The 20,029-nt window shown below is 42.2% G+C and overlaps 1 protein-coding gene and 1 non-coding gene across 4 annotated transcripts; both read right to left on the bottom strand.

Annotated features, from left to right (window-relative positions):
* Positions 1-1,265: 1,265 nt before the first annotated feature.
* On the bottom strand, positions 1,266-17,547 carry LOC135377728 (UDP-N-acetylglucosamine transporter TMEM241 homolog). Of its 3 annotated transcripts, XM_064610360.1 has the most exons (14): positions 17,354-17,546; positions 16,907-16,953; positions 16,749-16,829; positions 16,589-16,670; positions 16,428-16,505; positions 16,267-16,356; positions 16,087-16,135; positions 11,026-11,074; positions 10,902-10,937; positions 4,848-4,882; positions 3,973-4,042; positions 3,802-3,889; positions 3,402-3,469; positions 1,266-3,335 (listed from the first exon to the last, which is right to left on the bottom strand). In XM_064610360.1, exons 1-14 carry the CDS (start codon positions 17,426-17,428, stop codon positions 3,230-3,232), a joined length of 954 nt encoding a protein of 317 aa, XP_064466430.1. In that variant the 5' UTR covers positions 17,429-17,546; the 3' UTR covers positions 1,266-3,229. The 3 variants fall into 3 exon arrangements, with proteins under 3 accessions (XP_064466430.1, XP_064466431.1, XP_064466432.1); XM_064610361.1 differs by lacking the exon at positions 16,428-16,505 and having other exon boundaries at positions 17,354-17,547; XM_064610362.1 differs by lacking the exons at positions 1,266-3,335; positions 3,402-3,469 and adding an exon at positions 3,494-3,701.
* A 1,243-nt stretch (positions 17,548-18,790) lies between these two features.
* Positions 18,791-18,912, bottom strand: Trnal-caa (transfer RNA leucine (anticodon CAA)). The gene is made up of 2 exons: positions 18,875-18,912; positions 18,791-18,836 (listed from the first exon to the last, which is right to left on the bottom strand). It is a non-coding gene; the product is annotated as a tRNA-Leu (tRNA).
* Between the last annotated feature and the right edge of the window lie 1,117 nt (positions 18,913-20,029).

A 20,029-nucleotide genomic window follows, 5' to 3' on the forward strand; every position in this document is an offset into this window, starting at 1 on the left:
TCTTTTGCTCATTACATCTCTTTTGCATGCACTATTTCCCAAGGGAATGTGCAGATGTGTGCACAATCCTTCGGGTGTGCAGAACTCCTGGTATCAATGTGCGCATCAGCTGAATATGCATCGAGTAGTAACAATCTTTTGCTCATTACATCTCTTTTGCATGCCCTATTTCCCAAGGGAATGTGCAGATGTGTGCACAATCCTTTGGGTGTGCAGAACTCCTGGTATCAATGTGCCCATCAGCTGAATATGCATCGAGTAGTAATAATCTTTTGCTCATTACATCTCTTTTGCATGCGCTATTTCCCAAGGGAATGTGCGGATGTGTGCACAATCCTTCGGGTGTGCAGAACTCCTGGTATCAATGTGCGCATCAGCTGAATATGCATCGAGTAGTAACAATCTTTTGCTCATTACATCTCTTTTGCATGCACTATTTCCCAAGGGAATGTGCAGATGTGTACACAATCCTTCGGGTGTGCAGAACTCCTGGTATCAATGTGCGCATCAGCTGAATATGCATCGAGTAGTAACAATCTTTTGCTCATTACATCTCTTTTGCATGCGCTATTTCCCAAGGGAGTGTGCAGATGTGTGCACAATCCTTCGGGTGTGCAGAACTCCTGGTATCAATGTGCGCATCAGCTGAATATGCATCGAGTAGTAACAATCTTTTGCTCATTACATCTCTTTTGCATGCGCTATTTCCCAAGGGAATGTGCAGAACTCCTGGTATCAATGTGTGCATCCGCTGAATGCATCAACTGAGTAGAAACAATCTTTTGCTCATTACACCTCCTTTGCATGCACTATTTTCCAAGGGAATGTGCAGATATGTGCACAATCCTTCGGGCGTGCAGAATTCCTGGTATCAATGTGTGCATCAGCTGAATATGCATCGAGTAGTAACAATCTTTTGCTCATTACATCTCTTTCGCATGCGCTATTTCCCAAGGGAATGTGCAGAACTGCTGGTATCAATGTGCGCATCAGCTGAATGCATCGAATAGTAACATCTTTTGCTCATTACATCTCTTTGGCATGCACTATTTCCCAAGGGAATGTGCAGATGTGTTCAAATCCTTCGGGTGTGCAGAACTCCTTGTATCAATGTGCGCATCAGCAAGCGCAAACCCAGCTTAGCCAGAAGGGAGTTGGTCGCAAAAGTGTTGTAATTCAAAGGCCATGCATTTCATATTTGTAGAGGTACACAGAAGGAATACAAATAAAGGTGAGGGGCATTCAAGCACACAGGAAACCTGACGTCTTTGAACAGTTGAATTTATAAAAAATAACTTTTCTCAGACATGTCAGCAGCATAGTCAGCAGCTGTCAATATACCTAACTCCCAAAAAGTATCATACCCATAAATGATGATTCCAAAAAAGATGCATGTCAGTACAAAGATACACTTGTTCGGCAAATCAAAAGGAAGTGAGTTTTTCACTTAGATATTTCTACTACGCTAAACTCCCCTCAACAGAACTGTAGAGTGTCACCTGTGTCACTGAAAAGAGTAAACTTTCGCCATATGATAATGCTAACTGTTACTGTAGCTGCCGTAGTCATTTGGAAATGTAAGTAAATTTAAAACTCCACAGGGACGTAAAATTACTGCCATTCATTCATTTCTAATGATCAAATCTGGCACGATAACACAAGGTACATGAAGGGTTTGAGCTGCTGTTTGCTTTGCAAAGGGCAATTCAAAAGACATTCAATAGCATTCTCACTCTGCTGCAATTTCACATTCAACTCAAACGTGCGAAGATGATTGTTAAACGCATTTTGTTACTCATACAATTTCACAACTGAGCATTCAACTCTTCATAAAACTAACAATATATAGCGGTAGAAATTGCAATTAAAATGTAGCAGTTGATGGACTATCAAGCTAAATGTAATCACAGTGGTTACACATACAACAGCAGTCCATGACTCCATGACTTCTAAATGTACCCAAGGACTGCTTTTACAAAAGTGCAAAATGATTAGCACATATGTGTAAAAACTTTACATGAAATAAAAACAAAAACAATTAAAGAGCTTGACACAAGCTAGAGCTACCTGACAGGTCTAACAACAAATGAACTCTTTAGCATGTATTGTCTTTTGATCACTTCTATGAGCAGTCCATAGCTGTACAGTTCAAGCAATATTCTCGTGAAGTTCTCACGATGGGTTGCATTTTTCAACTCATGTGTTCAGAATGACATCTGTGTAGTCCAACATTTGCTTCTCATGAGGCACTCAAGTATCACATGGATTATACATACAGCCACAGAGTAACGGATAAATAAACGAAAAATAAATTTCACGGCAGAGCAGAAGGTTAGTGCATATGGACTGCAACAGTAACAATGTATGGCATCTCAAGTTTTTGACATTAAAATCACTTTTTGCTCACGTGTCAGACCAATTATTGCAAGCAATCTCAAAACTGCAACTAGGTAAGACAGAGCAAAATGATTTACAAACTCATGATTAAAAAAACAAAACAGAATATGCTTTTGGTTACACGAAAAGCTTTATGGGGGGGGGGGGGGGGGGGAGGAACAATGACAACATGGATATCACAGCAAATGATATTGTTCGAGCATGTGCCTTTCTAACTTAAGCAACAGACCTCAACTTCTATCAGGCACCTCTTATTCTGGTAAGTTAGTAATCAAGCAGAATTTAGCATTCGTATATTACAAAACTAACCAAGTCCAAGGGTCCTTTAGGAAAACATGAATTACATGTTATTTCATGAGTTATACACGTTTTGCTATTGTTCTAAAAAAGAAAAAACACCCAGCATTGCAGCAATATGAAAATTGACTTCATAATCTATCATTTTTCAACTTTCATTAACTTGCCTCACTGCTTCATCACTCACCAAGCTTAATGCTTTTCACACTTTTCGGACATGGACTCAAGGTACGAATGTCACTGCAATGCATACATATCTTCAAAAAAAATGCTCACCTCCATTACGACAGTTGAGTGCCATACAGAACTCGCCCAACAAGAATTCAGGAGTACAATGACCTATTCTCAAGCCTATATGTTACCTCCTTCCTGACTGTATTACCTTGAATATGTAATACCGCTCACGTTCTAAAATTTCCATGCCCTAAAAATTATGCTTCTAAGAACCACGTTCAATGCTCCCTTATCTTGAAATTATCCTGATGTTCTGTGACCATTCAGACCTGATTTCTACGACTCTACAGCGCAAATCTCATTATACATGCTCAAGAGTACATCGAGCTCTAGCTTGCGAGCAGATATTGGAGTCTTGATTTGATGCCTTCGGTAAGAACATGGCTCCAAATAAAGAGAGGGTAGTCCTAAAGATGGTAATAACATAAGTAAGAACACTGAGAATCATGCGTGCAACTCGAAAATGACCTTACCAAAATAAGTAACGCTCGGGAACAGGTGGCAAGCCGAATAATACCAAGGACAATAATGATACGAGTGCCTGGAAAGTGACGAGATTATACCACTAACCAAATAGTACACACAGTGTTAAAGACAATAAATAATGTTAGTAGTACATAGTTACCACTAGTATAACAGCCATTTAGCCATGCACCAATATTTTGCACCGAATGCCATGATGGTCACATGCTTAAGTAAAAGTGGTTTTGATGGAAGAATGCAACAAAACTTCACTGCTCCTTTAAATGCTCCCTTCTCTGCCATGTTTACCCCTGCACATGTGCAGCATGTACAGAAACAGTACAGTATGTATGTCATGAAAGGCAGAGAGGCTTTACAAAAAATTTCCACCACATATCAGAAGGCACATACCTTTGCAAGCCCAACGAGGTTAATCTCTGGTATGTCTACCCTGAGAGCACTTTGATGAATCAACGCAAGCAGACAACCTACGATGCCACTGATTGGAAAGAGGAAATATTAGAAGTGGAGAATGTAGCAGGACTCTCTTTGTTTACATTCACAAAAGTACGACGTGCAAACCTTATAACAAATGTCGACCAGAAAGCTGGAGAGGATAGAAAAGGATAGTGCTGTACAGCATGGAAGTCCCCTGAAAAAATTATTACACAGTACCAAGAGTTCGCTAAGAAGGCTGATTACACAATTGTAAAATGTGTAATGATTAATTAGCACAAAATGAAAGGTAATGATTACACATAGCATTATTTGTAAAATAGATAATAAGCAATCGTTGATATTGTCTCCAAGGACACGCTTTCTCCCAGCAAAAGAGGAAATTGTTATCAATGTAATGAATAGATCATCTTGAGAAAGCCTGAGCAATGGCTGACACACACTATCTCAAGATGGAGTTTGTTCACCAGCTTGCTTGCATCTATGCCATATTATCTAATGAATAGATGCCAGTTATTTACACATTACCACCAGCAGCTATGGGCATGAAGAAAGGTGATGTCTTTGCACTCAAATGCAGAAACTTTATTACATATTCACAACTACTATCAGATATTCAAATATCATGCACTATTTTCTCAAATGAAAGAAACTAATGCATTCTTTGTTTGTTCTTGAGCCCACATAGTCAAAAGTTCAAACCACTACCACCAGATTATCTTCTAGTAATGCTTAGCAGAATAACAAATAGCTACAGCCATTAGCACGCCATTTGCAAAATAAATCATTCTAGGATCCTAACCTTACCCTTTAGCACAGCTTTGCAATAGCTAGGTGAAATTGCAATAGCTAGAAATTCATCCTGAATTTCTTAGGCACTTGAGGCTTTGTATGTATTTGTCCTTTCTATGTGTGTTCCAGCCTCAGAACATCAATTGCAATCAGCTAGGTGGACTAGCTCCAATTAAGTAGACTAGGTAAAAAAAAAATTCGAGACTCACCTAAAATGTAGCTTGTAGGTAACAGAATTACAAAACTGTAACGATAAAGGCTGCTTGTGAATACCAATACTGTACCTCATTAAAAACAAACAAACACACAGTCAAAAATATGAGGTCAATGGTACTTAGGGTTGCCACCTTTCGTAGTGATAAATACCGGCTGAGGGAGAGGAAGTGGAATAGAGGGAAAGGAGGAAATGTTCGCGGGAATGGTAAAGTGGGTGAGTGGTGGAGAGTATACATAGAGAGAGAGAAAGAAGGAACCAGCGTACTCGCTCAAGACAACAATGATAATAATAATGAATAACTAAGAAACAGACTGTTGACTACGGAGTTGGGTCTGTGCTCCAGATTTATTCAAGCTGCAGTGGAATGTTGAAAGAAAAACCCTGTAAAAGCCCCTATGAAAGGTATTGAGCCACGAATACCGGCAAAAGGCTGCCGGTATCATCTTCCTACCGGCAACCGACAGAGCTAGCAAATAACCGGCTGTGCCAGTATAATACCGGCCTGGTGGCAACCCTAATGGTACTTAGGAACTTTCTGCTAAAACTATCCTCTGAAGTTTCATGTGCGAGAAATTGAATTTTCAAAATTGAACATAAATGTAACCTTTCCAAGAGTAGCTTTTTCACCGGGGAAACTAAGCATGTCAGATTTACCACAGCTGTTTTGTCGCCTCTATTACGAGTGCCAGGAATGCGAAAGAAGTAGGACATGGACGTCTACGTCATCCCACTTGCACTCCTTTTAGTTATCAGATAAAGAACTGAGCGTGTCCCAGTAACTGTACTTGTTCAAACAATGTTTTTGTGGGGTAAATCATGTATTTACTTCTGGTTCGAACATGTTACTTTACCTCAGCAAATTTTATAGTCCCAACTACAAATTCAATTTCTCACAAATTAAGTTTTGATTACTTCTAGCATTACGAAAAGCACGCAAGATATAAATACCCTGGACTCCACATTTCTTTTTTTTAACAAATAATTCTTGTACTATGGTTTTCTGGCATTTTAGCTGAGTCACTGCATACACAAAGGCATGAGGTATATCACCTGGCATAATCTTGAGTTTTAATAAATACCTCGCACACCTAAGAATTTCCAAAATCATGCTAATATTTTGAAATTGACCTTTTTGTTCCAGCATGATTCGTAACCAAGGGCTGCATTAATTAATCTAATTTTGCTAACTGAAATATATCTATAATAGTCATTTCTGTTCTGAAAGAACGGGAAAGCCACAGGCACCACCCTGCATTCCAACTTAAACGATGTGGGGCTACATAACATTTACTATAAAATCTGGTGGCCAACAATTGCATTGCCACTGTCCACACAAGGGAAAATATTGCCTGTCCTCATTCCTTGGAAGCTACAGAACCTATGAGCTAAAAGGAAGGAGGAAAGGCAAAACCAGGAAAGTGGATCGCTGTTTCACAAACGCCTATCTGATAGGACACGTACCACGTACAAAAGAATGACAGGATAAGTAGGAACATAATGGAGCATAACAGAGCATAACAGAGCGTACGGTTGCAATTGCACAATGCAGACAGGATTTTCAGATGCAATTTTTCTGAATGAACAGCAAGGCTACCTATACTGTTCACTTTGGAATATGGTGCAGGATGAATGAAATTTCTACCGCAATAAAAAAGCAATAATTTCTAGGCAAATTTGATGTTTCAACTAGCAAAACTGGGAAACATACTGGGCTCTAGTTCAGGCCACAAGAGAATGAGGCAAGAACACTTGTGAGCATGTGTATTACTGCTCTGTCACAGTGCAGTGTATTTTTTTAAACACAATACCACATTAGATCAAATCATTCCAGATTTACAGTCTACAAACTAGGTTATTATTGTTGCGCTGGCGCATTTATGAAAGGTGCCTACTGAGCCATCCCCACACATACAATGGGGAATATCTGTTGCATCTCTGCAGATGAAATAACCACTATCATAAAGTGCCCAGATGACACAATTTAGCGGGACAGGTTCAACTTTTTCAGATGTTGTCCCGCTGTGCCACCAGCCTGCCCGTGGGACAGCGTTTTGTCCTACTCCTGTCACAACGAATGCTGAATGGAAGAAAGACTAGAGCAAAACAGCAGGAGCACTATCGATTTCTATGTGGCCCCTTCTCAGCTCACACCTTTCCTCAACCTAGCCAATAAAACTGCTCAGCATGATGGCTAACGAGCCACCCCCATAGTGAAAATTTTGTTGGGACCAACACTCGGTTGCGTATGCTTTGCTCATCAAACTGCCTCAGCGAGAGCATTGTCTTGGTTCCGCTTACGATCACAGTGCAATAGAGGTAAAAGTTTAACGAAAAGTTCAGGACGAGAGAATGCTGTATAAGTAGTAATTTTCACGAGGAACTAATTTTCGCGAAATTCGCGAGCGCTCTTTTCTTCGCGAATTTTAACTTCCGCGAAATATTCGAACCAATGACAGAAAAATACGCGAACGAAATATGGAAGAAATTTGACCAGGACGCTGGGGTAACTTATGTTCGTGTCTCTCTCCCCTCCTCTCTCTCCCTCTCTTTTACGCTATTACACTGCACTGCCTCGCAGTATGTTCAGGTATTATCCGTTGTAAGTGGAGATAGTAGTCCAGACTTCACAAATCCCGCCTGGATGTCCACGTCCCGTGATTCCAGCTCCCAGTAAGCCTGGATCATCCAGCAAGCGTGTATGGCGTTGCCACTTTGCCACGCTGATCACCCTTTGTAAAAGTTGCCGCATCACTATATCGAGTCTCAATCGTACCTGCTCGATGTGGCGACAAGAATGACGGGAGACATGGCAATTCGGCAATGACCCAGGTACCAGCCGAGTAAGCACCCCCTAATTGCAGCCCTCTCAATCACAAGCGCTCAAAAGAAAGACAGATGCGACGGGTCATTTACCCAGTTGTGGTACCTTTTGTTAACTTCAAGGTGAAGGGCCCATACAGGGTCGACGTACCTCGGTATCGCGAATTTAAGGTTCCGCAGATAATTGCCTGGTGCAGGCTCCTCAAAAATTCGCGAATTACTGAGCCTGCGAATTTAACCACTTCTACAGTACATTCTTGTCAAAGTATCTCATGTGCACACTAGACACGTAGTACATAAAATGCAACTCAAAAAAGAGGAGAAAATAACGGAACAAGGTGTAAGTGCAACAAGAACAGTTTGGTTTGTTGACTGACAGCATACCCCCCTTTCAATCTGGATGTTCAACCTTCGGGTCGGAGGAATATGGTCACTTTATACTATCAGGTTATCAGTTTAGCTTTCTGTCACTGTGATCGGAGTTTTTACCTGGCTCTTCGGCGGCTCGTCGTACCAGTTTCCTGGACATCAAGCGCGTGTATGATACCGTCTCGCACATTTGTGTGCTGCACGCCTTGCGCTTTTTTGGGGTATTCGGTCGACTCTTCCTCTGGCTCCAACACTTCCTTATGGACCGAACTGTCGCTGTACGTACATCCCAAGGCCAAAGCCCTAATCATCCTGTTCATCAAGGCGTCCTCCAAGGAAGCTTCTCAGTCCAACACTCTTTAATGTGGTGATGGCCGGCCTAGAATCGGTAATTCCTCGCAAAGTGTCGTTTTCCGTGTATGTAGATGACATCGCCCTTTGGACAGTAGGAAAATCATGCCCAGCCATCAGCGTCGCTTGCAGCTGGCTTTAAATAATGTCCATACGTATCTCACACCCAACTTGGGATGGACCTTTCACACGAAAAGTGCATCGAGCTCCCTTTCACGCGCAAGGCTATCACAAATTTCCCTCTTTGGGTTGATGCCAATAAGCTTGAGCCTGTACGTTTCCATCGCTTCCTTGGCATTGTACTCGGCTCAGACCTGCGCTGGGCTCATGGGCCACATTAAGCACCTTGAAACCAAAGTGCAGCAATGGCTCCCTGCAATTCAACATATTTCTGGCTCAGGATGGGGCTGTGATCAGCGCTTCCTGCTCGCAGTTCACGTGGTGTTGGTGGGGGCAACCGTGCTTTACAGCCTTCCCATCCTGCACAGGATCTCAACATCATCATTAAATACCCTTCGGACCCTGTTTGCTCGAAGCCTTCATCGCTGCCTTGGAGTTCCAAGAATAACTGAAACACGGCAAGTCCTGGCTGAAGCTGGTGAACTCCCGGGTTTAGGTTCTACGTGAACGTGAAACGGCTCGGCACTTCCTCACAAAGCACACGCAATGTAGGCGAGATGGCTTAAGCTACTGCAATGTCATTAGGAAACGGACAAATGTGCTTTTGTAACATGTTTTGCTTACGCAGCAAACATGAACATTTTGCAGGTATTACTTCACTAACTATAATCAATGCATAGTCATGTCTCGCTTATCCTGAAAACTCATTATCTGAGCTATATTACCGGGAAAGAACCTGCTACCATTGACTTTTGTCTCGGTTACCTGGAATTCGTTATCCGCATCCGGACACCAAGTACAGGGACCAATGTTCCACAACCTATGTCATTCTGATTCGCTTATCCAGATATTTGTTATCGTCCTCTGTTCTTGGCATGCGCTGTGTTCACAATGTTCCGTAAATGGGTCACATCTCACCGGGTCCTTTGGTACTGTTTGGCTCCCCTTTCCTCAGGGGTAATAGACTCTTTTGATGTGTGTGAGCTGAGCTTCAACGAGCTATCCGCACATTGCATCTAAAGGCACCAGAAAGCACAGAGGGAAACTTCGTTACAGAAGACGACACAGCAGACATCCGTGCTTCATGGCAGATGACACCATGCTAGCTCAGGTGCAGTGTGATGGTATCGAAGACGAAGATGAAACTGGCAATATTGAAGATGCGCCGGAGCTTATATCAAAAACATGTGCGTGGGACCATCTTTCTAAGACGTTACTCTTGCTGGAGCAGCACTCTAAGGGAGACACGACTGTACCCTGGGATTTCAAATTTTTTAAAAATCAAAGCACCACTGCGTGATCATCGCATAATCATATCAACATCCCTCATCCGTTGAAAATGTAGCTATATTAAATCCGTGCTGGCACACTACATACAGGACTAGTTCTTGCAGAACAGGCACATTCAGATTGCTGAAAGGTTCTGAAGGTGCAGAAGGCACATTCAGAAAGGTTGTGGAAAATGCAACACCATGTGAAGGACAGACATCGGAGCACATGTCTAGGTGCATACTGTAAAAGTAGAAAGAGGACTTAATTTTCGCGAATTTCACGATCGAACTTTTTTCGCGAATTTAAGGTTTTGCAAAATATCGGTAGGTGGGATGAAAAAGTATGGGCGCTGGAGTTGGCGATGATATGAGTTCCACAAAGACAAATCAACTTACTTCACGACCTTTATTCTCACAAATTTGTTCTTGTCAAACATTTCTATAATCGAAATGTCACTTTAACATCACTAGTTTATTTGCATACTGTGTCACTTGGCATTGCAGATACCTGCTTTCACAAAACCAGCACATATGTCATTGTTACAGGATTGAAGTTCACGCTAAGATTCTATAACCCGGCCGGCATGTAGAAGCTTCATGATACTGCCGGCAGTATCCCGCGATTTCCGCTTCCACACAAATTTGTGAAATTAAGGTCCCGCAAAATATTCTCGAATCGCACTCCCACATGAATTCGCAAATTATTAAGACCACGAAATTAACCACTTTTACAGTATTAAATAGTTTGCAATCTTTGATGAAAATATATGGCATGAAAGGAGATTTAGAGGAAAGGATGGTGAAAGGCTATGAATATCACAAGGTCAACAACAATTGTGTACCCAGTAAATGGTTAGTGTAAAAGTAAATGCGCTCTTGTGATGAGCATTGAAGTCCTGGTTCTGAATACTGTCACACCTAAGCTACAATACCACATTAAAAACATGCAGAGCACGACCATTCACTGAGCCCTTGCAGTGTCGTATCATGTGGTAACTATTAGACTCTAATAGTTACCACTGCAGTTACCGTTTACAGCAGTGCTTTAATAATTAGAGCACTGCTGTAAACGTGGCCAGTATCAATGATGTTTACTGATAATTCACATAGCTTACCTTGATATGTAATGCATAACTTGTCTATTGAATGTGCTGGAAAACAAAGAAAGAATAAAGTTATCAATATATTTACACACTATAGAGTACTTCTTGGAACCCTCTGAATGCCAAGAATGCTTACTCTGTTTTTGAGCAATACGTAAAAATCTTCTCATGGGCTAGAACAATACCTGTAAATCAGAAAAGTCACCAAACTTTTAGTGCACCATCCTGATTTGTATGTAATCAGTATATGGCTTCTAGTTCATTCCTCATAGCCCAGTAACCACTGCGTGCCTTCAAACATGCACAAAGATTGCAAATGATGGCAGCTGACATTACAGTCATGTCTAGCCTTTTTGTAACCCAGTTAACCGGAAAACTTGTTACCCATTCTCTGTGATCAGAAGCAAACTTGCTGCCATTAGTTTTTCACCCGCCGGTTATCAGGAAATCATTATAAGTGACCTGACATACGGGAAATAATGTTCCAGAACCAATGTCATCCTGATTCAGTTATACGGAAACGTGTCAACTTCCAACTTCACAGCTGACCAAAATTCCTGAGAGAGAGAGTGAGAGAGAGAGAGAGAAAAGAACTGTGTTGGATAGCTCTGCTTTGCTTCCAAAATCTTAGAAGTAAAGTGAAGTGTGGAGGAAAGGCGCTCTCTCATTCCTATTTTCAACGCCGTGAGAGTTGACTGTTGCTTTCCTTTCTCATTTGGATAATTTGACAACTCAGAAACATGTACATATTTTGATTTTGTACATAGTATTATGCTTCAAAGAAAGTGGGTTCACTCACTAACATCCTAATATTAGTAACATTCATTCCAATAGATACATTAAAATCTCTAGCTACACCTGATACATGCCTTCACCTCTCACTCATCAGCTGATAAGTTGAGGTAACACATTAATACACCACTGTGCCGGAAAGTGCACGCAAGAATGAGTATAAGCTTCGGTGCCATGCTTTATCGTGGACAGTGTCCCTGGAACATGAATGTAACCGGTTTAAGAAACTATTAGTATTCTATTTCCTAATGACTTGCATACGAAAATGTTATAGCACTGCTGAATGCAGACTTGAGCGTGTATTTTGACCAGTTACATTTTCCTTGTTTTTGAAAGGGTACTAGGGAGCCTTGGAATTCCCTAACAGGATTCTGGAAGCCCTGCATACAATTATGTTACTCTGAGTTAAACGACAATGTAGATCACTCAAGAAGGCACGTTAAATCATGACAAAAGAAGATTTTGTCACATGACAGTAAAGATGTTTTTTGTGTGAAAAACAAAAAGTGGATAATGACGATATACACGCTAAAGTAAAAAATTTAAGGCATGGCTGTTGCAATTTTCTAAACTCATGTCACGCACAGAGAAACTGTTGTGACAGCACTGAGTGAAATGTGCATATGATAATATTTTATTGCACTTACCTAAATATATGGCACTTAAATGCATATTTACCATAATTAGAGCTTTGCAGAACAGCTCTATATTTGTCTTTTGGACAATAGGTGGCCATAATGTACTGAATTCATCTTTAAAAGCGCTATTAAAAAACGGACGAAAAACACGACAACACGGCACAGAGTGCTCTGTGTCATGGAGTCCTTCACCTCTTTTCTTTAGCACTTTTTAACGATGAATCCAGTCAGTTACCAACATGTCCAAAGTATAGTTTTGACTGGTCATAATGTACATGTGAACGTCCTCCAAGATAATGCGGCTAACAATGTTAAAATATTTCCCTGGTATTCTGCAATCCACGATCATGCTATACAGTTATCTAACTGATTACATATTTGTGTGCTTACCAAAAAATTACACAGACAGCTGAAAGGTAATAACACGTTATGCACCACATGGAATTTAATCTTTATGTATAAAACAATGTGAACAGTATACAAATGAGTAACGAATCACATTGTCGTGGCATCAATCATGGTTGCCGCACATACATGCACATCATAGTGGAATGGTAGTGGAAACTAAAACAATTTTGTTTCCATTTCCATTTGCGTTTCCTGTTGAATTTCGGTAATTACCGCTTCTCGTTTCCGGTAGCCAACCCTGGTTAAAAGCGCACAAATTAGGTTTCAAGCTCCCCGCTGTGCTGCTGTTGGAACGCGAAACTTCCCAGAATGATAGCGAGGGGGGAGAACACTACTAGAGGTGTGTGATTTCCTTTGTAAATATGCCTCACATGCCATCCGCTCTGCATTGAAAGGTCTGCCTGTAATGCAAAAGCATGGCATAGAAAAGAGTGTGTTGGAAAATCTAGCACGTAGTTCCTGACGCGCGTTTAGTGAGGGGTGGTAAGGCAAAAACGTGCAACTTCGGTAGCGTATTTTCCATATTCGCCACTGGTGACGTCGTTCATATTCCTCACACATGTTATACATGACAAGCTCGCATAGCGTAGTGAAAAAAATTTCACTTCAGAAATGGCCGAGATTCCGTTGCGGACACTCAAAAGTATAACCCCATCACAGTAACATGTATGGCGCTGTGTCGAAGCCGTAGTAGCAGTTTATGGCGCCGTAATTTGACGAAGGTCACACACAAGGTGCGAACTAAGAAGTTGCGCATTTCATGCAGGATGCATGAGACCATGTGTCATAAAGCAGTGAAACATAATCTGCTCTCTCACTACTTGTTGGATAGGCTATCGACACAAGTGGAGAATGCGCCTCTTTCCGTCGCTCCTGTTGTCTTCATGCCTCTTTGTCTAGGCAGAACACATTCTATTCCTGCTGTGCGTGAGAACACAAAAACCTCAGTGCTCCTTTGTAAGAGCGTACAATGAACAGAGCTCATAGCGCAGACCGTGTGTTCTGTGCGGACAACGGTGGTAAGCATTGCAGTGGTAAGAACTACGAAGCCAAAACTACCTAGTAGCAAAGTGGGTGTTTACTGCAACGGGACATGGGAAGAGTTGATGTGATGGTGTCGGTGGCGTAGTTAAGCACAATGCCACACTGTACAACCTGAGATGTACAGCAAATAAGGTAATCAGAAATGCGAAGCTGCCCAATATTCAGATGTTTCATCTGCCGGCGCAAAGCATTGCAAACTATCATACAACCAAAAAACGAGAATGGGAACACTTCCAGTGTGTTCCAGGAATACAGTCCTCACATGTGTGGGGAAAGCAGGACGAACAGGTAATGGCGTTTGTGAAGTGTACACAGCAAAAACTTCGAAGAGTGCATGGGGGAAAGTAGTCTTCCACTGTTAGACTTTGTCCCATTTCTGTTTTGTCATCAATTAAGCACCGTACCTGCTTTCAAACTGTGTTTTCTGCGTATGGCCAACGTTCATGCCAGAATACTGAGCGTAACTCCCGTTTTTGTAGATCGATGTTTGAACTTTGTTTTGTAATAAACCTTATAAACCAGAACTTGACTATCTCAAATGTAATATGAAGCCACGAAGGCATGAAACTTTGCTGTCCGCCCGTCACGAACCAACCCCGGCAGGTGTGCGCGGAGAGCACGAAAATGAACTGCAGACATTTCTGAAGTGAAATTTTTTCACAACGCTGTGTGAGCTTGTTATGAACAACATGTGTGAGGAACATAAACCATGTCACGAGAAGGTGAATATCGAAAATATGCACGAGTTTTTGCTTTACCATCCCTCACTAAACGCGTTCCAACAAACTCTTTTATATTAATGAAAACAGCGTTTAAAGACAAACAGAACGATGTCACTCAGGTTAACCTTCTGGTGCTTGCAGAAACGCAGGTACGTGCCGAAAAAGTGCGATTTTTTTTGCAATTGAGGCGACTTCACAATTTTTTATCCGGACACCTGTAGAACCTATAACCTCAAACATATAGCAAACAGTACTGCAGCCCATAGACAATAAGTGTGGAAAAAATTAACTGCATGGCCTTAATGGTTACAAAGATATGAGGCCTGAAAATTGTGAGGAAGTGCTGTGCTCGAAATGCTCAGTCTTGAAGATCATTTTTTTTAAAAACAACAATAAGATATTTTTACCTATTTCCTCCGCCAATGTACTTCCTAAGCACTAGGCTTCAATATATATTGGAACAAAAAAAATCTGAGAGGTCGATCGGACCACCCTGCCTGAATCTGCTTGAGATCGCCCCCCATAGAACCCCTCCCGAAATAATTTTCTGGCTATGCTGCTGGGCTCAACGCCTCTTACATGTGTGTGCATTTTCGTCTAAGATATACCAGTGTACGCCCATCATTCTGCAGTGTAGCCTGCAGAAGCATGCAGTGCCTTGGGTTTAGTGGAGCGGGGGACAATGTGTTGGCCAGAAGGGCATGTTGGTCAATGCTCAGGGTCTGTAGAAGCCATGGGAGAAGACCGGTGTCTCAGAGTCATAGTGAGCGAGGACAACCATAAATGTTACGAATGAAAATAAATGGAGAGTTGATTAAAACAAGAGGTATAATTTAACGTGGCTTGCTCGGTTATGTTTGTTTTGTATGGCTCTTCCACCTCCTCTGAGTGCAGCATCGGGTATCCGCGCGAGGGACGTTCATGGGCGAGATATCCAGGGAGGAGAGTGTGTACTAAGAGGATATAGCGGTAAAACTAGAGCATCCGAACAAGTATCCGTTTTTATTTTCACTTTCTTCATAATTGTTTGACAGTAAATTTTACAAATTGTAAGTTGATAGTACAAATTGTATCTTGAAAGCAACGAGTTACTTCCATGAGTATGTAGTATTTATTTCACTCAAATGCTTTTCAAAGTTGAGTATTTTGGTGCTCTAATCAGTTACTTTTTTTGTCTGGTACTCAGTAACTTAAATACTTTTTTGGAGTATCTTGTAAAAGTCTGAGGCAGTGTGAGCTGGGCTGATGCAGGTAAGACGTGAGGAGCTGTGAGCTGGGCCCGTCAGAAGTTACAAACTCGGTTGCCGGTGGTTATGCCAGTGGTCACGACTGTCAGGATATACATTATGGTGGGAAATCTACTATAAAGTCACTGGAAATCCACTAGCGATTTTGGCTCCCTGGTGAGTGATGCCATGCGAATTAACGCTATTGAAGCATCACTAAACCCAAAACTCTGGGACTTGTTCTGGACTATCTTTGGTACTCTGGACTGGGACACCAAATTGTGGGTTCCAAAACTGGGACTAAGTGCAAAATAGGCGTGCCACAAACGTCAATCAGAAACAATCATTTTCAATGGTATCTACTCACCAGTACTGCAGACGTGTAACAACATCCACCACATGGCATTTCCGAAATTCTGAAAGGAAAAGTGTTGCATTCATGGAGATTTGAATGTATCTACGGCCAACTAATCTTTTGCCAAATTCATTCACCACTTAGAATGAATAACAAAGCAATGATTGTCAGTTTTCAGTTTTTAATACTCACTTTTGGCACTGTAATCACTAGCATCATGCTGCTTACAGCAACTGATATGAAAGCAACAAGTTGTTTTGAAGTGGGATTGAAGAAAATGCTCTGGAACAAGTAATAAAGCATTCATTAAGAAGCTATTCATAGTTAAGTTATACTGCGGTTGTTACATATACCTGCTCAGTGATATCCAGGTCCATTCCACAATGGAGTAACGAAAGTGAATTATGAATTCCCAAAAATATGGCCAATGGCTACAGTACAAAAATAGCAGAAAAACGTAAATGACAAACAAAAATGATGACAATTAGAATGAACAAAACAAAAGTACACTAACAAGAGTTGTGAGTGCTCGTGAGCCAGCATAGATGCTTAGAGTATAGAAAGGAATGGTCTTCCATGTATATTGGACGACAGTTCTGAAAAGTAAGTAATGAATGAAATGTATCGTACAGCTCTGTTGTATTGTACAGACCATATTCTGCGCAACTACTTACACAAAACATCCAACGTGCCATTTCCATCTTGAAAAAAGTACTGTTAGTAGAAACCCAACGAACCCTGCAAACACTTGCCAGCTGCAACACAGATATTAATGTGCTCCACATAAATTATTACACACAATGAAACATGGAGGGACCGGATTGCAAGTTACCTCTGAAAAACAGCTGGGTATGCGAATCCTTCCACAGTCAGGACATACTGAAAAGCATATGAAAGTTACAGATTAACAGACTGCCTTTTTGTGCGTTTTTAGCAAATATTTCGACCCGCGTTATACTCTTTGTGTATCATCTTCAACGTAATAAAAATAAAGCACAGACTACCAAATGAACGAGCACATGACACAGGAAAAAGCTGTACCCTTCAGGCAATATGAATTATCGTTTCACTGTTTTTGAGCACCAGCTTGATGTAGACAGAAGGCACAGACGACACAAAAATTGTCTGCCTTGGTTAATTTCCAATTGTGTTCAATAAGAAACTGCATTATATATAGCAACATGTCGAGTGCAACCACCGCGAAGTCAGTAAATACTTCATTTCACCGCTGACAGCTGTTACAAGAAATGTGGCCATAGCACGAAGAACTTGGAGATACCTTGTTTGTCAGAAAAGTCAGGATGAAGAGAACGACATAAGAAAATATAAGAAGCTCGGGTCTGCTGCGATGCATAAGCTCATTACGATCCCTTCACGTAATAAAATTGCAATGGCTGGCATTTAAACACAACGCACGAACCGAAATGTACACGTTGAGGGAAACTGAAACAACATATCTGATCTGAGAAAAACGGGTAAGCTAACGTGACGCCATCTAGATCTAGACTAAAGAAGGTTAAAAGTTAAAATATCAATATGCCATGTCGACGCCTAGATGGCGTTGCGTTCAGAGCGGAGAATACAGGATAGGAAACGGTCTACTTTGGGTGTTGGTTTGGTTCTTTTTATTGGTCGTTCTTGAGGTCGCTTGGTTCTGTCGTTCTGTCCGCATGGAATGAACGGCACTTCAGATCATGGAGGTTTCTTACCTCCATGCTTCAGATGCTGTCAGGCACATTTGTCTTGTTTATTATCTTGTCTGTAGAACATGGAACAAAAATAACACGTGCAGACCCTGTCCCCCAGTCCTTCCTGCTGTCCTCTCCATCGGTCCACATCTGTACGCCGCTTAGCTGCTTCGCGGCGCTGATACGGAACTTAAAAGAAAAAGAAAGAACGAGATGTTACCTTGTGCACAGCTTTCGATCCAGATGTCAAACATTGCGGCACAGATATATGACTGCAATGCTGCCAGGAGCGCCGCCAGAATTTTTTTCGGGGGGGGGGGGGGGGGGGGGGGGGGCGTCAACTGCGCCCGCAACTACATTGTCTTGGCTCAGAAACCCTACGTTTATGAAAGCCAGGGAGGGGGGCAACAGGGCCCCCGTCACGGCGCCCATGAATGTTGCATATCCGTTGACTTTTGAAAAAGCCGAAGCGATTCCGCAGCTTCTAAAGGTAAAGGGGGGGGGGGGGGGGCGAGAGGGGCAGCCGCCCCGGGCGCCCTTGCCAGAGAGGGCGCCGAACGGGAGGCCCTGGCAGGTTGGTTGGACAGGTGAAAATCGGGAACGAAGAAAATTTGAATGTACGATCTCAGCAGTGCAAATAAGCGTTTTTATTTCTTTGTTTACGGGGCTTCTGACGGTATTGGAGGGGGGGGGGGCGCTTCAAATTTACCCTGCCCTGGGCGCAAACTTGCCTCGTTACGGCTCTGGCTAGGGGCACGTCACCAAATTTATCCATAGTCCCCCCCTTTCATCTCCCTCCCTTTCCAGAGCCCTTTCCTCCCTGCACACCCCGTTACAGGGGGCCTTTGTTATTTTTGTGTATGTCTTCTTCGTCTTGTGTGTTCCTTCGAGTACATGAGCTCGCTTGCACCATTCCAATTTTTTCTTTTCCCTGAGTTGTTTGAATCCATTCCAATTTGCTCAGCAAAAAGTTGTCTGTGGGCACCTCTCTTAGCGGCTTTCACAATTCAGATTGGGAAAAAAGTGTGTGTCAGAAGTGGGATTCGAACCCACGCCCACATTCGTGGACCAGAACACTCTCATATCAGCCTCCATAGGAGGTAAGGAAATACCTTGAGTCTGGCGCCTTAGACCACTCGGCCATCCTGACACATGGTCTCGCCGCATTATATCGTTAGCGGAAAAAGGGTAGAGAAAAAAAAAAAAAAAAAACCTTAACCACCTAAGCTAAAAACAGTTTTTTGCTGAGGCTTACGTGTCTGTGTCCTCCCTAATTGTGGTTTGCCTCGGCCAATTCTTGTTGTTTGTGTTGTTTTTGGCATGTGGACAAGGGGGGCATAGGTCGGCGAATTCACTCATGATGGCCTTCGCCGACCTCACTCACCATCACATCATGAAGAATGAGGGGTCTGAGGTGAGGTGAAGGGATATGATGTGATTGTGATGTGATGGGTTTTGAAGTTAAAGTCAGTGTGACGGGTTTTGAAGGTGCTGCTTTTTGAGAATTTTGCAGCAACCGCTGCTGCAATCTCTGTTAGGTTTAAACGTTTTTGTTATATTATGACTTTGAAAACAGCGATATACGAGGGCATTGGTCCATATCAAAGAGGTCTGGTGCTGCTTTTTTATAATTCTGCGCCCACCGGTGCTGCAATCCCTGTGAAGTTCAAAACGTTTTTGTTATCATTATGACTCTGGAACCAGCGATATACGAGGGCATTGGTCCATGTTAAAGGGGTCGAGTACCCGACCCCTTTAATATGGATTGCAGCAGCGATGGTCGCAAAATTCTCAAAAAGCAACATCGCACCCCTTTAATATGGACAAGTGCCCTTGTATCGCTGGTGCCAAAGTCATACTGACAACAAAGCATGTTTTAAACTTCACAGAGGTTTGCAGCGATGACCGGAAACATTCTCAAAAAGTAGCACCAGACCCCTTTAATACGATGCGCTTGTATCGCTGGTGCCAAAGTCATAATGGTACCAAAAACGTTTTAAACTTCGCAGGGCTGGGATACAAGGGCATCGTATTAAAGCGGTCTGGTGCCTTTTTGAGAACCTTTCCGGTCACCGCTGCTGCAATCCCTGTGAAGTCTAAAACGTTTTCTGTTGTCATTATGACTTTGGCACCAGCGATACGAGGGCATGGGCAGCCCACTTTCGTCCCGCACGAAATAGCTTTATCGCCATTGGCGAGTGATTGTCATTATGCCAATGAAGGCGCACAGTCTGGTCCATCCAATGACACGACCGCAATCCTGTTTA

Source organism: Ornithodoros turicata, chromosome 1 (assembly GCF_037126465.1).
Source record: "Ornithodoros turicata isolate Travis chromosome 1, ASM3712646v1, whole genome shotgun sequence".
NCBI lineage: Eukaryota > Metazoa > Arthropoda > Arachnida > Ixodida > Argasidae > Ornithodoros > Ornithodoros turicata.

Coding starts and splice junctions, on each gene's coding strand:
- LOC135377728 (XM_064610360.1), bottom strand. CDS start 17,428: ATGCATCGCAGCAGACCCGAGCTTCTTATATTTTCTTATGTCGTTCTC. Junction 10,938..11,025: donor ACGTATTGCTCAAAAACAGA/GTAAGCATTCTT, acceptor TTTGTTTTCCAG/CACATTCAATAGACAAGTTA. Junction 4,883..10,901: donor GTTATGCATTACATATCAAG/GTAAGCTATGTG, acceptor TTATCGTTACAG/TTTTGTAATTCTGTTACCTA.